At 36.3% G+C, this 16,735-nt stretch overlaps 1 protein-coding gene across 2 annotated transcripts; it reads left to right on the top strand.

The window, feature by feature from the left end:
- The first annotated feature begins 459 nt into the window (after positions 1–459).
- Positions 460–16,533, top strand: sparcl1 (SPARC-like 1). 2 transcript variants are annotated; one of them, XM_069192668.1, is made up of 12 exons: positions 460–590; positions 2,706–2,921; positions 6,224–6,290; positions 7,624–7,689; positions 8,403–9,182; positions 10,375–10,477; positions 11,219–11,340; positions 12,011–12,131; positions 12,627–12,763; positions 13,798–13,946; positions 15,132–15,280; positions 15,944–16,533. In XM_069192668.1, exons 3-12 carry the CDS (start codon positions 6,240–6,242, stop codon positions 15,970–15,972), a joined length of 1,707 nt encoding a protein of 568 aa, XP_069048769.1. In that variant the 5' UTR covers positions 460–590; positions 2,706–2,921; positions 6,224–6,239; the 3' UTR covers positions 15,973–16,533. The 2 variants fall into 2 exon arrangements, with proteins under 2 accessions (XP_069048769.1, XP_069048762.1); XM_069192661.1 differs by lacking the exon at positions 2,706–2,921.
- The last annotated feature ends 202 nt before the right edge of the window (positions 16,534–16,735 follow it).

Genomic DNA, 16,735 nt, shown 5'->3' with positions numbered 1-16,735 from the left:
AATGAAAAAAAATTTTTTTTTTAAAGTAATCCTTATGAGATTATGTCTGAGTGAATTTATCAGATCCTTAGGGATCCTTTCAAAGGGAGATGAATTTATAGCACATTCAAATATTTCTCTCTCGATTTCTCTCTGGAATTCAGCAGCTTCAGCAAACTCTGTGGAGAATGCTGACCAAATCAGGTGTACAAATCACTATTTGCCTAGCCAACTAACAAATTGACTTTGTTAAAAAAACACGTGAAAACAAAGTTACAAGGTGAAATGAAACCTGGGTATAAATATGATAGGAACCTGCATATTTTCAATACAAAATGTGATCTTCTAAAATGTAATTATTCTTAATATTGATGTCAGCCTTAGATTTTCCCTTCTAAGCACTGACTGCTGCTTTTTCACAGGGCTCCGTTCCTGCATGCCTTCATTGTTTCCAGACTGAGGAGCATGAATAAAAGACATGGATATTTCTGTTCAGAGCAGCTTTGTCTCAGTATGCATCTGCAGTCTGGGATCAGGCAGACAAATCTACAATCCCTTCCGAACAGAATCTTTTTCGACAATCAGAATCTGCCCATAGTCACAGATTCAAGGTAATTTTTATCTGCTTTGTTTTCACTAATATCCCATAAAGATGCAAAGAAAAGTACGGAACACTAATATAGAGAAGCCGTAATTTTAGAAATGAATTAACTGTCAGAGGCCTGAATTACTGTACGTGAAATATCCTATTTGGTCATTTTTAAATGTGCCTTAACACAAAAAAAGATAATGAAGATTTTCATTCAATGTAAAATAAATTGTGAAATTATTTTATCTAATTGTGATTGAGTTATAGGTAGTTAAGACCAAGCTGTCTGATCTTTGTCCAAAATTCATTTCTATGCTATATTTGTTTAATCTGTCCTCAGGCTACATTATTTTGCAATAGTATAACTTAAAATGATGCTTTGTGGTCCAAGTTCTCACTTATTACTTTTGTATTTTTATAATAAATGACTAATCAAGTATATGAAATATAATAATTGAATAAAATACTAACTATGTGGGGATTTTTTTAGATTAAATGTCAGTAGCAAGAAAAATATATTGTTTTCCCAAAGATAGAAACCATACAGATGTTTACAGACATACATTTTTGAGGAAGGGAAAATAATCTCTTGATTATAATGACATTTAAAAAAATGAAATGCCTAAAGCAGACTAAAAGATTTATGGTGTTATTTGGTAATTATGAGAAAACATATAAAACATTTTGATTTGTGATCTGTTTTTTAACTATGTCCCAGAAGTAAAAGTAAAAGGTTTGGTTAAAATTCCATTTTATTCAGGTAATTTATCAACTATGACATGCTGTATTTGTCAGCTTTTGTTATCCTGTTTGGAAGCGATCCAATGTTCCATTGTTCTTTTGAGGTAGCGACATTAACGCCCTCATTGTTAATACCAAGGGACAAAAAGTTTGTATACTTAGTCAACTCTTTTTCCAGTCTAGTAGTTTCATCTGTTTACTTTTCCGCGCAGGATTCTGAATCTGACCTTTGAGAAACAAAAACCTCAAAAGCCTGTTGTCATAACAACAGTGTCTGCTGTTCTGGGTAACAGAATTCTGATCCAAATTAGGGGGATACCTGCAAATTTCTTGAACTAAATTTAAGAAAGGTAGAATTGACATACAATGGTGATTGACTTGAACTTTTAAATATCAAAAGAAAATTCTAAAAACAGATATGTTTCTCTGGCATTCGATTGCATTATTTAAATCAAAATATTCCTGTATTATTGAATAGTAATAGTATAGTAATTAGAATACTCTAGGAATTCTCTCTAAATATAAAATATAATATAAGAAATATTTGCTTGCTGGCAACACAGTAGCGCAGAGGCTAGCATTGCTGCCTTGCAGCGCTGGGACCTTGGGCTCACACTGTCCAAAGACATGTTGGTACTGTAGGTAGATTGGCTTTTGTGATAATTTGCCCTAGGTGTGAGTGCGTTTCTAGCTAAAATATGTGTCTGCCTTGTGATGGACTGGTATTGGCTCTCGCTTCTCCATGACTCTGAATTGGAAGAAATGGTTAGGATGGATGTTTAATGGCATTTTTTACTGCTTACATTCTAGCCCTTTTTTAGCTACTGTGTTTAGCAGTGTTTTATTATCTAATACAGAACATTCAGTCTTCTAAATGAAATGAAATACAGTACCTGAAATAAAATGCCTCATATTCTCTTTAGGGGTCCCCAGAAAAAAAAATGTCCAGTATTGAATAAAATAAGTACTCTCATGCTTCTTAAAACGTCTGACAGCTCTTTTCTTAAAATAGATCTACAGTACTTAGCTTCAGTTGTGCATTTTATGCCACTTATTTGATAGTAGCATTTTTTAGAGTAATTTTAGGCTTCGGTCTGGTGTTATATTTTAGTTGGGAGTCTTTATTCTTATATATTACTTAAAAAAGGGGTAAAGTAGTTGAAAAGCCACTGTTCTAGTTCAAGTACATCCTGGAACGTTTAAAAAAAATTGGTCACTAGAAACCACATTGATTCTAAACCATGTTTTCTTTATTCCTTATTTAAGTTTCCCTGTTAATAATCATTATAATGTTGAAAACCATTTTATTTTACATTTCTGAGCTTATTGTTTGCCACAGAATAATGTACAGTAAATTAATACTGTATTTTTTTCTTTTAAAAATGAACTGAAACAGAACTCCACTGCAGCTCTACGGAATTTTTTCACTAGTTTCGTCGACAGAGAAGAGGCAAGATTCAAATACCTAGCTTTATTTGGGTAACTCCCTTGGAGCCTCTTTAATGAAAGATAAACCCTGGAGTTGCTGTTGCGTTAAAGATGGGGTGGAAGAAAGGATGTTAAAACAAACCAAGATGCAAGCAAGATGTTATAGATTTGTAGGCACAAGTGGGTGAGTTTAGCATCTCACTTCCTCCTGAACTATCGTCTTAAACTAACATTTACTGTCTCTTCATTTACTGTGTTTGGTATTAGCCTCCCGTTAAAATTACACAAAGAATCTGTTGGAACGGCCATGTAAAAGATGTGATTTTAATTATTGCAAGAACAGAGAACGAGTTCCCGTGGCTTGCTTGAGCGACGATGATTACCCAGCTGCTGTTGGTATAATTGAAGGTGACTTGCTTGTGTTACCTTATGGATAAGCTTCTGGAGAATTGGATCCTCTGCTTCATCAGGGACAATACTTGTATGTTAACTGCTGAGAGATCAGCTATCTTCTGTGGGCCAGAAAATGTCCAGGGTGGCGGCACAGAGGAGGGGTGGCTATTTTCTTCCCTGATGAATATAATTTTGCCCTTGACAGACCTGATGGAAAACAACACAGGTGGAGACGTCATGGTGAGCTTTATGCTAACGGTGTTGTGCAAGCCCACCGAAAATGCAGTGAACCTGCGCTGTTGTGAGGAGAAATCTTCTTAACGCAAAAATGGTTTTGGTGCAGATGGAGTACCACCTTACTTCTCAGCAATACTTTGACAAAGGCCTTGAGCCAGTTGTTTTTCTGCTCTTGCAAACTAATGCAGTAGTGTCCTTCTGGACAAGACCATATCCTGCTAGGATTACAAAGGCCTGACTTTAAGAAAAGGTTGTAGTCAGCATTTTCTCCTTACTCGACCCTAATACTGTAGTTCTTCCACGGGTTAAAAAACGCCCTCAAAAGTAAACAACATCAAATGGCTGTCTCGCATAGGAAGAGTTCGTACCCAGAAGATGATCAGTTCTATCGCTTCAGCATTGTCCTAGGATTGTGTCAGTGTTCAGAGAAGTCACATCTTATACTGAAAATGAATTATGATGGTCTGCTCACATTTTCTATGATTTTGTATGGATATCTAGGTATAAAATATTTCTGCAATCCTTTATATCTGAGTGTTGTATTTCATTTTCTGCATCAGTATATAACAAAAACATAACATTATTTCATTTTATTAATAGATGGAATGTGCTCATTTTTATTTCCTAGTGTCAAAGGTCACATTATTCAGGTTCCATAAAGTTTTAAAATATTCTTTATTTCATGTGCCATCAAAACATGTAAATTGTACTGTATGTGTGGGTAAAGATTTGTTTCTATGAAACAAATATTTTATAGAAAGAGATTCTATTAATTATTTCCTATCTGCAAATGTCTATAAATGCAACAATTCTCAAAAGCTGCTGCAGTATATGGAACATCCAAATGGTGGCACTGTTATGTTTATTATTGAAAGAAAAACGTGAATTTACAGCACAGGGATGTTTTTTTTTTCTAGGACAAAGACCCAACATTTTTTTGGATTCTGTGTATGTACAGTAAATTTGTCTTCATCTGATTTAATAATGTATACATAATTAGAACCATTGTCTTGAACCAGCGTGAATTTGTGTGCCCAGAGAAAAAATACGTAATTTACATAAAATATGTGGCTTTCTTTCTCAGCACTGATGCAGAATTTTTAGAATTTAGCAGAATGGGAATTTATGCAAATCTCTTTTTTGTGATTTCTATATCTGTAGTATGTAATTCAATTCCATTATCTTGTCTAGTATTCTTAAAGTACATACACAACCAAGACTAGGTACTAGGTAGACCATCACTGTTGATCGTTGAGTCTATAAGCGTGAGACAAGACTTGAACAGCCTTGATCAGCATTCAAATGATGAGTTTAGACTTGTTCTGTCAATTTATTCTGTCAATATGATTTTGATACTGTTTGATATTATTTCTGGAAAATCATGTTTATACTTTCTCACAGGAGAAATGAAAAGACAGTACTCACAGTATATTGCAGACAACATGCTGATGATGAGTAAGATGGTATCATTAACTGTAATTAACATTTAAAATGTCATCGCAATAAAGTAACGCCATAAAAAATATCTGTTTTAAAATGAAAGTAAATTATTTTTTACCTTAGTAAACCATTTTCTTGCCTTTTTTAAGCTTTAGAATTCTAATGTTAAAACTGATTGAGAAAATTAATAATACGATGACATTGCTAGCTGGGAAGTATTGCCTGCTGGGAATTGTCTCCAATAGTAACAGAAAGTACTTTCAGACATGAGAATATTCTTGCTGTACCAGAATTAGAGGAAGTGATCTGAATTTGCCGCTGTTGTGGTTGACCCTTTATAATTGTATATTGATGAACTGGATGTATATGGACACACAAAGGGAAGCTAAAATTCAGATAGTAATTCCAAAAGGATTGTTTAATTATGTTAAAAATGTATATAAATGTATATATACAACTTGCATATCATACAGAAATGTTCTGTATTACCTAATGTTACAGAACAATTGGTATAGAAATGGACACCACCATAACAGTGTGTCAATCTAGTTTAGGCCTGTTAGTAACATTTTTGTTTTCATGATCCTTAGACCACATGGTGATTATCCTGGCTTGATTAATCATATCATAATAATTCATAACAGTCTGCTTTCTTTTACCTTAGGGAAATGTTTTATAGCTTAGAGAATGTGTGGTTTTCCTAATTGCTTGATAAACTAAAACATTTGCTTAATTACTAGATATTGTTTGAACATGTTGAACTTTTAGTGTTTTTTTATCATAATCCCTTCAAATACTTGACTGTCTGTGCCACATCTGATGGGGTGTGTTTAAGACTCACTAGGAGTGATATTTTTTCAATGACCTATAGTCCTGTATTGGAAGACAAAAATTGTTAGAAATGGATTAAAAATAAATATTCTGTTATAAACTATTTTGTTTTGACAAAAAAAACTCTAATAGCATGTAGTAACACTTTTTGGCTACATTTATAAAAATGCAGTCAAAACATTGTAATTATAGGCATTGTTTGGTTTGGGTATCATTGGGGAAAGCAAACGGCAATTTAAATACCAAAACATTAAGAATGGCAGTAAAATGTTTTGAAGTGTGTACTCAGTCCCTTTGTATATTTTGCACATCTCAAAACTGGTACATAGTTTTTTATTTGTTTTTTGAAATATTACAATACGTTTATAATTTGTCTGAATTCTCTGCTTCATAATTGACTTTGACGGACTTAGCTGACCCGATCTACTGTATGACACATTACTGTAAAAGTTATGGATGCACAAAGCAGAAAGGCAATATATTTCACTTAAAATTGTTGAATTTTCAACAGTATATTTGCTAGATTATTGAGACTATATAGAATGTTTGATTTCATAGCACTAAAGCGGTCATTATTATTTTCAGGTTGGAGTAAGAGGAAATGATGAATTTACTGTTACTTTGTCTCTTGACTTTGGCTTTTGCTGACCCTGTAAGTATGTGGTTCGAATTTATTCTTTAAAACTTCACAGAAGTATTTTATACAGTTTCAGCGCTGACTTATGATGTACTGAAAAAGCATTCTGCTTTGGACAATAGAAGATCCTGCTGGCAGACTCAGAACAGTTTGACTATCATGTGTGTACTCTGGAAACATAGTGTTTCCTTTCAGAATGAAGGTAACTATTACCTCTTGGGAGCCCAAGCTGTCAAAAATAGAAGGACAAAGAGCCCAAGGTAATGCTGATGAAAGTGTCCGTTCCAACTGGGTTGCCTTCTGCTAAACTCGTGATACGGATTGAGGACCATGCTGCATCCAGATCATTCTTTGAATGTGTCTTTGGTCCACAGCAGGACCTATGCCATCCCTGTGGGCTTCCCAGTGTGTGGGCATTCCACATCCCTTTAGGCATCACATTGGGCATTACACTGCATGGAAGGCTCCCGGCAAAGAGCAACATCCTGGCAATGTAAGGAAGAGTCCTACCAGGATTGCTGCTGTGAGAGTCAGGGGTAGAACACCAAATAGGGGGGTGGGTGTTCTTTCACTCTACACAGCCACCCTGTTGGAGTGGGTGGTCAACCTTCTCCATTGACCCACCTCATATTTAGCACCCAGCAGCATGATCTTAGCATGGCACAGTCTAAGGCAGTAAAAGGAAGCTTGTTTCGCTCTCTGAGTGGCTATGGAAACGAGAGGAGTTAGCTTCAGCAATATGAGGGACGTCCACATGGCAGCTACAGTTCACTCGCCAGTAAGGGAGAAAGCAACTGGCAGGGCAGGACTGGTTGTACACCAGGAAGAGTGGAATATGAGAATTCAACAGTTTCAAGGTTGACAATGGGTAGGGCAGAAACTAGGTCCTGGCTAAAACAAGGGAACAAGGCTCTCAGTCCTCTGATACCCTACTGCACTGTTGCATTTATCAGGTTCATGAAGGGACAAAAATGTGAGTAGACATGCTCAGCATTGTTTGGCAGTGATGTTGCAACTCTCAAGAGGTAATAACTATATTAAGCCTGAAAGAGAAATAAACACTAACCAAACAATTTCTGCATGAAAAAAGTAACTTTAAACCTTGAGTCAATTAAATAGATATCATATATAATGTTTCACATTTTCAAAAGGTGAGCAATGTTTTTCCTTAATGTAGGCCCAGAACCATGATCAAGGATGTTCCATCACATTGGAAACTGATTAATTATACTGTATATAACATACATTTCTTTTAACATTTTTCTGGGGTTTATTTGTTTTTGTTATTTGTTTCATATTATTATTGTTATTCAGAATACTGTTGCTTATTTTAATTCTCATGCACAAGGTAACAAGCAAGCCTCACAGAACACATACGGTTTCACTGAAGACACCAGTGACACAGAATGGAAAGGTAATAGATAATCTTTTGCATACAGTACTTACTGACAGTAGTAATGACTATAAACTACAAAATGTGTTTCCATGTTTGCTTACATAACAAATTAAACAAGATTTGTGTATGGTAACTGTTACGATATTATTCAATGAAGTTAATATTAATGTTTTATGAAAATTGAGTTTCTTTCTAGGGTAATATTAAATTGATACCAAGCTTTGTGCTGCTTTTGTGTTAGATCCTCTCCTTATCTCCTTATTTGGAGCTCCTTACCTCCTTATCACCTCTTATCTTCTTCATTCTTCTCACCTTACCTTCTACAAAATATGTTTTCAGACTGAAAGGAGTAACATATCACTAAGACTTTTTTGTATTTGTATTGTTGAGAATGCTTTATTGACTACATGCAACAAAAGCAAAGATACTAACGCATTAACCATTAGCTGTTTTCAGAAAAGGCTGTTTGACAATTCAGTATTTTCAGTTTTTCTCTTACCCAATACATAAAGTACCCAATATATAAAGTACTGCTGCCTCCCCCCAAAAACATTGGGAAGTGAAATACATTGAAGTCAATTTATAATTCATTTCTAAGAGAGATATACTGTATGAGCAAAGATAAATTAATCATTCTTACTTTAAATGTTCATGCTTGAAAATGTTAATGTTTGAAAAACAAAGTATAATTTCAAACTTTCTATTTTTGTTTTATGATGTTAAATCCCAAGGAATCTTGGGATCTTGACAAGTTAAGTGAAGGAGAAAAGCTACCTGCTGTAATATCCTTAGAAGCAAGCAGTCAGGAAAAACAGGATGAAGAAGATACTGAGCAGAATGCTTCACCTGTGCTACTCAGTGAAGAGGCACAGACAAGTCAAGATGATGACCTGGACAGACGAAGGGGATCCCAGGATTTGGCAGATGGTTTATCAGCAGATGAACCAGATGATAAAGGCAATGATAGTGTAAGCAGCTTTCAGGAGATTGGCAGCAGTACAGAGACTGAAATACTTACAGATATGGGCTATACTGAAGACAAGGATGATCAGGACAGCCGAGAGGTCAGGGAAGATGATGGAGAATCAAACATTGACAGTGATGACTATGATTCCCAAGGAAAACACAGAGGTAGGAACCAGTTTGAACCAAGAGGTATTCTGGAAGAGGGCATGAGTGAAAGTCCAGAGGTCAACGAAGAAGAGGGTGATGACGTTGAGAGCAGTCAATCCAAAGACACAGGGAGTGAGCCCAAAAACAAAGACGACAGTAACAACAACCTGCAAGAGGCCACAGATACAGAACCAGAAGGAACAGAGAGCAGTGCGGAGGAGCAGCAGGAAAGCAATGCCAGTCGCATGAATGGCATATCAAAAAACGAAAAGAAAAGCCACAGTGGAAAAACATCTAGTGAACATGGAGCTCAAGAAAGACCGGATGGGGGGCATGGGGTTCTTCAGATGAGGGAGAACACAGTCCCTAAAACCAAAAAGAGGAAATCAGGAAAATGGGTAATTATATACTGTAGATACAGAACACTGCAAGTCATATCATTACATATGTCAGATCGCTGTGTATCTCTGGCAGGCACAGAACAATAAGGCTTGAAGGCTTCTCTTTGAAAATCCAACAAAACAGACCAGTAATATCCAAGTCACTTTAGGAGTCAGCTAAAACAATGTTTGTGATGTGGGTGAAGCTTTGTGACCTCCTTAAATAGGAATGTTGAAGTGCTATTTCAATGGCCACAGACAGAATTTGTATACCTAGTCAAAAGTACTTTGCTATATATGTAAGTCAGCACTTATTCGCCAATTAGTAGGCAGTGGCTATATCCCAGGTTCTTTAAATAAAAGGAATGCAGACAACAGTATGTGCTTCCTGTCCAGCCTGAATTATATGCAGACCTCCAGAGGTATTACACTATTTCAGTATATTCAATATTTCAGATAGCATTATTGCTACTGTTTACATTTCTAATTAAAATATTGGGGGTCACATTCCTGTTCCAGAAGTATTTCTTATAGCTATAATAAACTTGGAATTGTACAAAATCAACAGCTAGAGAAAGGTCTACACTCATGTAGATAAGAACACAAAGCTTTCAGAAATATTCTCTTTTTCTAATATTAAACAATAAGAACTAGCGGGCATGTTTCAGACCTTCTTCAGGGTTATTTACATTCCATAAATTAAATTTAAATACAAACCTTTGCACAACTGATTGACATGAAGGTGATGTCAATTGCATCTAGAATATGTCAGTTTAATTAATAATTCTCTCTCGCTGATAGAATAGAATTATATTAACTCAAAGAAATATTATACTTTTATCCATTAGAAATTTTAATAAAGTTGAAAAAAGTCCCTAAAACATTTGATTAACACCTAATGGGGAAATAAGAAATAATAAAAAAAAAAATACTGGGATTGAAATAGTTATCGAGATCACCTTTATATCATTCGATTGAGCATTTGTCTTGTATTTAAATTCTGCTTCTAAATTCAAAGTTTTCATGTCATAGTGTGAACAAATCTACAAGATAATCAGGATGCACTGGTGTGTGTTTGCATTTCAAACTGACTAGTTCATTACATTATTCAATTTTATTCCCATAAAATCACAAGAAGAAATCTAAGGCCCATCATGTGTACTTACTGTAGCACTGCTTGATTATAGACATGTTTTTCCAATCCATTTAGACATCAGTGATTGGGATTAGTCCTGTTCAGAAAAGGGCTGCTGAGGAGGTTTACCTCCAGGAACAGCTTTCCAGAGATGAGGACACGCAGGAAGCAGATGTCAGTAAGTATTATTTCCTGAAGTGCACACATGGTAGGAATTCAGGAATCTGGTAACAGGGTTCATCTCTCAACAAGGTACGTCTCTTTTAGAACTTCATTAGGAATCTCGGTAACAACTACATGTATGATGATGCCATTTTTCTTTATTTCTCAAGAGAATGGAAAAAATAAACCACTGGTATAAGGAGTAAAGAAAAAGATTTGAACTAATTAAACAATGAAACAGAGATATTCTTTAAAACATAACAGAAATATTTTATGAGTTATAAATCATTTATAAATGATGGTTATAGTTTGTGTGCTTTTCTTTTTGGACCTGACGGGTTAGCTTGGTAACACTTGGTTAGCTCAGAACACTGCACAAACATACGTCAATGACACAGGTCTGATTCCTGTTATTAGTTTAAACTGAAACATGAGAGTTAATGTAGATTCAGCAAGTTATCTTTTCTGCTTCAGAATATAATGCATTTTGCACAAATAACCCTCCTTTAGAATATTATGTAAAGTTGTATTCACCACATTACAGAAAAGATATTGTTTCTCTGGAACCTGTTTTTTTTATTCATTTATTTACCCAAGGAGCTGTGGGAGTAAGGAAAATGCTACCTAGTCATGTTGTTGAAGGTGTTTTCGAGTTCTTATGTCCTTTCTACTGTGTATTAATTAAAGGTAAGCTTTTACAAAAGGCTGGAATTAAGAAGACAAATAAGAATTTCTGATTCTTCTTTCATTAATTCAGGTACCTGTGAAAACTTCCGTTGCAAACGAGGCAAAATCTGTCAAGTTAACAAAGATAATGATCCCGAGTGTGTCTGTCAGGATCCCTCCTCATGTATTTCCAGCAAAGGGGAATTTGAGCATGTAAGTACTGTTTACGACAATTGTACACATATACTGTGCAGTATGCACAAGCAAACACACAAGCCGAAAAAATGCTTAACTGATGTAACACAACCTGAAAGAAACTTAATTTAGCTCTTCTGTAAACCTACCAACATGTAGTAGTAATTACATGATCTATGTGGATTAATTTAGTCCCTGTGGAGATGTAATCATGGTTCATCTGTCCACAAAATGTTGCCAATTGGCAAAAACCTCATTTGCACACTCCAGATGGTTAGCGCTATACTAAGAGACCAGACAAATCAATCTCCACTGTGTTTTCTTATATTTGAAAATTAATTGACCTTCTACAAATGCCTGCTTCTACAAATGTGATGCATCTGGCCACTAACTGATCCTTAAGAGGGTCAGTAAAGCAATGCTCTCTGGTACACCTGGATGTTAAAGAAAAACATGCAGGCTGCCAGATCTGACAGCCCTGTAGACTTGCATAAAGAGGGGATTGTGATCTCAAACAGTGGTAACAATATGCAAGCCCTGAGGACATTATCCTTTGTGTTTATATACAGTACCTTGGACAATTTGGCCTTCAAAGTATTGAAGCTGGATATCAATGATGACAGAACTTCAGAACTTTATAGATGCATTTTGTCTCTGCAATTCATTTTTTTTTATTTGCTTCATCTAGGTGTGTGGAACTGACAACAAGACCTACGACACATCTTGTCAGCTTTTTGCTACAAAGTGCAATCTTGACGGAACTAAAAAAGGCCATAGACTTCACTTAGATTACGCTGGACCTTGCAAATGTATGGGAAAAACATTACTTTTGGGGCGGGGCACAAAAGTTATTTTTTCTCACAAACAAAGCATAGTTTTTATCTTTAATTTTTATTGCGTTCTAATTTACAAGGCATATTTTAAATAGCACTGTCGATTGTATTCTTCAAATGTATGTCAGGTGCGGCTCTCTTGAGTCTTGGGTTTTTTAATTTAAAATGCATTTAAAAATATGCCAGTCTCTTAAATGAGCCAAAGGGTGACTGCTTTGGCAGTGGAGATGGATGTAGTTTGTGGAGAGATGCTTAAGTGTAGAAATGTGAGATAGAAAAAGTCTGCAATTATGCTATTACCTTACCTTACCATGTTTTTACCTTGTGCAATACCTTTGCAAGCAAGTGATTGATAGGAGATGGGGTCTGCCTTTTGTATTGAAGTTTTCTCATGAATCCCATTACAAAATGGGTAGTTGAAAGGGGATGTGATTGCTATGGTATTAATGTGGGGTTTATGTGCTTTAACAGACATTGCACCTTGTCAGGCCAATGAGCTGGCACAGTTCCCTCTGCGCATGCGCGACTGGCTGAAAAATGTTTTGCTACAGCTTTATGAACATGACATGAAGTCTCCTGGCTTTCTTACCCCTAAGCAGCGCACAAGGGTAAGCAATTGTAATGATGTACTGTATAACAAAGGAGCTGAATTCAGAATGGATCTTGCTGGATATGATTTATGTTAATCCAATATTTGGCTGTTCACAGCATTCTTCTCTCAAATGACATCATATAAAATGTGATTGCTTATGTTAATGGTGGGTAGAGATGAAAATTCCCACCTAGAGATATTATTCAGATGATTTTGTCATTTTCACATTTGTGATTTGAAGTAAATAAAACAAAAAAAGCAAGCCTGGCATATCAAACCCTTTCTGTGCAAAAATATGTATACAGTACTTGGTTATGTAAAGTCACAAGATTGGGCACATCTCAAAATACCTGATGTTAAAGTTTTCCTTAGTAGGAAAGACAATCATTCTTTGATCTTGGATATTGGAATCTTTTGCACTCACTTACAAATAGTGGTGTATTGAGGTATGAGATGTAATGTATTCAGAAAGAATACTTTGAGGGGACACCAGAAATGGAAATACACTCTGGGGCCTTTTAAAGGTTAAACCAAACGTAAAAGAGAACAGAGTACTGTCATAAAATAATAGAATATTCTATTTGAATTATTGAACCTTGTATGACAGGCAATATTGCAGCAACACGCAAAAACACAACCTATCCAAAACACTTTATAATCTACATACACAGTATTGTGATTTCTGAAAGCTTTTAATGATTTACAATTGTATTACTTAATACAGATGCCCCGTGCTCTCGCTAGAGGCTAGAGCCCTTAAGTCAATATGCCCCTCTAGTACATACAGTATGCATTTTTATTCCAAATTAAATAATTGTAGTAGGTATGTCTTTTTTCACATTAGTAAGGTAGAATTGAGTTTGAAAGATGATTTTGCCAACAAAATTAACAGAAGGAGGAGGTGTGAAAACAAGCAGTCTGCAAATATGTGATTTACTCCTTCTTTCTCATAATCAACGTGAAGCTTATTTTTTGGCCCTCATACAGTATATTGTTTTCTTGACTTTGGGATCATTCACAGTACCCTGAAGATGTACTTTGCTTCCACAGGTTCAGAAGATGCATGAGAGTGAGAGACGGCTTCAGGCAGACGATCACCCCATTGAGACGCTGGTCAGAGACTTTGAAAAAAATTACAACATGTATATCTACCCAGTGCACTGGCAGTTTGCACAGATGGACCAACACCCTGCTGACAGGTCAGAACACAGAAACAATGGATTCCACCAGTTCGGTTAGATCCTCATAAACCAGAGAGGAGGGATAGGCAGGGTACATTTGGGCGAAGCTCACCTGGCTGAGGGAACTGGCAGCCCTGCCTTATGGCCCAGACCAGGAAGTTGCTGCAGGGGTGTACTGTAGATGGGGTGGCGGGAGGGACAGTGGAGAGATGCACTACTGGATGTCCTGGGTACGAGACCGATATATGCAGGCAAGCGGAAGTATGCGAGATCAGGATCTAACCTTCCTGCAGAAATTCATTTGAAAAAGTTAATGACGTGACAAACATTGATTGTCAGTGAATCATCTTTAATTAGGATAGTCTAGTAAGGTGGCGTGTTAGTTAGTTTAGAACTCAGTATTCTGTACAAAGCTTGAGATCATTAATCAAATGGGAGACCAAACAGAGTGTCGTGTTGTCCCCATCGACACAGCTGAGGAATAAAATGTTAAATGATTTTGAACCCAGCACCTCCGTTTATACCAAATGTTTCATCTGCCTTGTTAGGTGAAAAGTCTTAACAGAAAAGCACAAACAGGAATACAGTACAAGTGCAAAAAAAGCATTTGGGTTGTTATGTTGGAAGGTGTAAAGAAATCAAAAAGATGTGTTTTGCAGGTCTTAACTCTTGGTGTATTAGAGTGGAGAAGGTATTCTGGTTAAGTGTTAAGGCTGGTTTTACAAACTTCTGACAGTCCAACACCAGCATTTTATACAGACAGTAGGTCTTTTTCCACTGCTGTTGGTCATGGAATCCTATGACCTTATATGCATTTCTTTTGACAGGAGAAACGGTTTCCTTTATTTCTTATTCCCTCTCAATCGCAGCACTAAGTGAAGAATAAAAAAAAAATGCTTGTCTATTTAACACTAAGATTTCGGAGCTCAAGGTTTCTATATTTAAATGTGTCCTTTTATGGTGCTGCGTTGTCATTCTGTCTCAGTAGATAGGTAAAATTGAATTTCAAACACCATTACCTTTTGGTAATATCTCTGTGCAAACTACTGGGCCTGTTTCTGAGCTCTCTATATTAAAAAATGTTCTGTGCAGCCCTGATGAGCAAGTTATATTGGTATGAAGCTTGAGTACTGTACCTAGTTGCGTCAGCACGCGGGGGCTGCAAAGGAACAGGTAGAGGTTAATTCCATGCTGTGTCCGCAGGTACCTCTCCCACTCTGAGCTGGCTCCGCTGCGTGTGCCCCTGGTGCCTATGGAGCACTGCACCTCCCGCTTCTTTCAGGAGTGTGACGCTGACAAAGACAAGCAGGTGTCTTTCCGGGAGTGGTGCGCCTGCTTCGGCATCAAGGAAGGTGAGAGCGTGCTCAAGTTTCCCCCCAGTCTTGCGTAAACTTGACGGTACAAGCTTTGTTTTTATGCCTGACTGTTCTATTCCGGCGTTTGACAATACGTCGAGCCGTATTGCAAATGAGACGCATGAAACAAACAAAAAACAGTAACTAAATATTGTTTGGTTAGATCCTCACTTAAAATTTAATAGTGACTGATGAAAAGCGCATCTAGCAAGTAGCCAATTAATTTACCAGGGACCAGAAAACCTTTCCAAAGTGAGCTCGTACTGGTTTCCTCATCCCACTTGGAGACATGTTGGGGAGATTAATTGGAGTCTCTAAACTAGGCCTGTGTGTAACCCTGTGTGAAAAGGATGGGCATCGCATCTAGGATGTACCTCCACCTTGTGCTCTGTGCTTATGGCAGACTGTCCTGTTTACGGTAACACAGGAAAAAGTGACATCCCGATAATAACAGGAATATTGATCTTGGATATTGATCTTAAAATGACAAGCAAAATAAAATATTCTAACAACAATCAAGTATAAATGTAACATTGCTCAACAGATGAGGAAATATACTGTATTTAAAAGTTTAAGTCACATAAACAAAAAATAAATCCTATCATTTAGGTCCCCAATCATTGTTTTGCCTAAACATGTCTGGTTGTTGCATCTTTACAGTGGACATGGATGACAAGCTCCTATTCTAACACCAGTCGACGATGTCCAAAAGCAGCTCAAACAAGTGGATTTTGTAGCCCTGAAGATACAAAATTCTCACTTTCTGTACTGTAAGAGTCTGGAGAAATGAGTTTGTAGATGTATGTGTGTTACGTGTGTTACGCAAAATACAACAGAATACAAAGATGATCTCCAGCCCTTTGCTGTCTCTCAAACACTGAACAGACAAAGAAGAACAAATAAATGGTATATGTTAGGGTAACTACAAAGTCTGAAAATATGCAATTGCATTTTTATAAAATCTACAGTATGTTAACTGTATGTGAGTATAAACAGTTACTCAGTGGGTATGAGTATATAACCATTATTAACCAAATGTTGTGTGTATTAGTCACAGGGAATAATACTTTGTGTTGTAAGAGCACAGGTAAAACTTGGTACATCTTTGGAAGTACAGCAATGATCCTCCTATTGTTCTTCACAGTCAGTACTGTTTATTTAACAAACAGTGGCTCTAAAATGCTTTCTTTCAGTGTCATGCTACTATGTATTAACACTTCTAATAAACAGACTTTTTAATTTTAATTCTATTTTCCTTGTGAGTCTTTCTTCGAATACCCAATGAGATCCTATGGATGTTTAATTCCATGAATGAAAGAATATTATGTTACGGAATTTAGTTTTTTTATGTTAAGGTGAGTGAGGACTCAACAAGCATATGGGGAAAATGATTAAGTAAAATGTACCAATTGAGGTACTTTTGCTTGAACAAGATGTGTGTTACGAATCCAA

The sequence above is a fragment of the Lepisosteus oculatus genome, chromosome 1 (assembly GCF_040954835.1).
Source record: "Lepisosteus oculatus isolate fLepOcu1 chromosome 1, fLepOcu1.hap2, whole genome shotgun sequence".
Lineage (NCBI taxonomy): Eukaryota > Metazoa > Chordata > Actinopteri > Semionotiformes > Lepisosteidae > Lepisosteus > Lepisosteus oculatus.
The sequence above is the reverse complement of the archived record's forward strand: the minus strand, read 5'-3'. Positions and strand labels throughout refer to the sequence as shown.

Coding starts and splice junctions, on each gene's coding strand:
- sparcl1 (XM_069192661.1), top strand. CDS start 6,240: ATGATGAATTTACTGTTACTTTGTCTCTTGACTTTGGCTTTTGCTGAC. Junction 12,132..12,626: donor TTACGCTGGACCTTGCAAAT/GTATGGGAAAAA, acceptor GTGCTTTAACAG/ACATTGCACCTTGTCAGGCC. Junction 15,281..15,943: donor CTGCTTCGGCATCAAGGAAG/GTGAGAGCGTGC, acceptor GCATCTTTACAG/TGGACATGGATGACAAGCTC.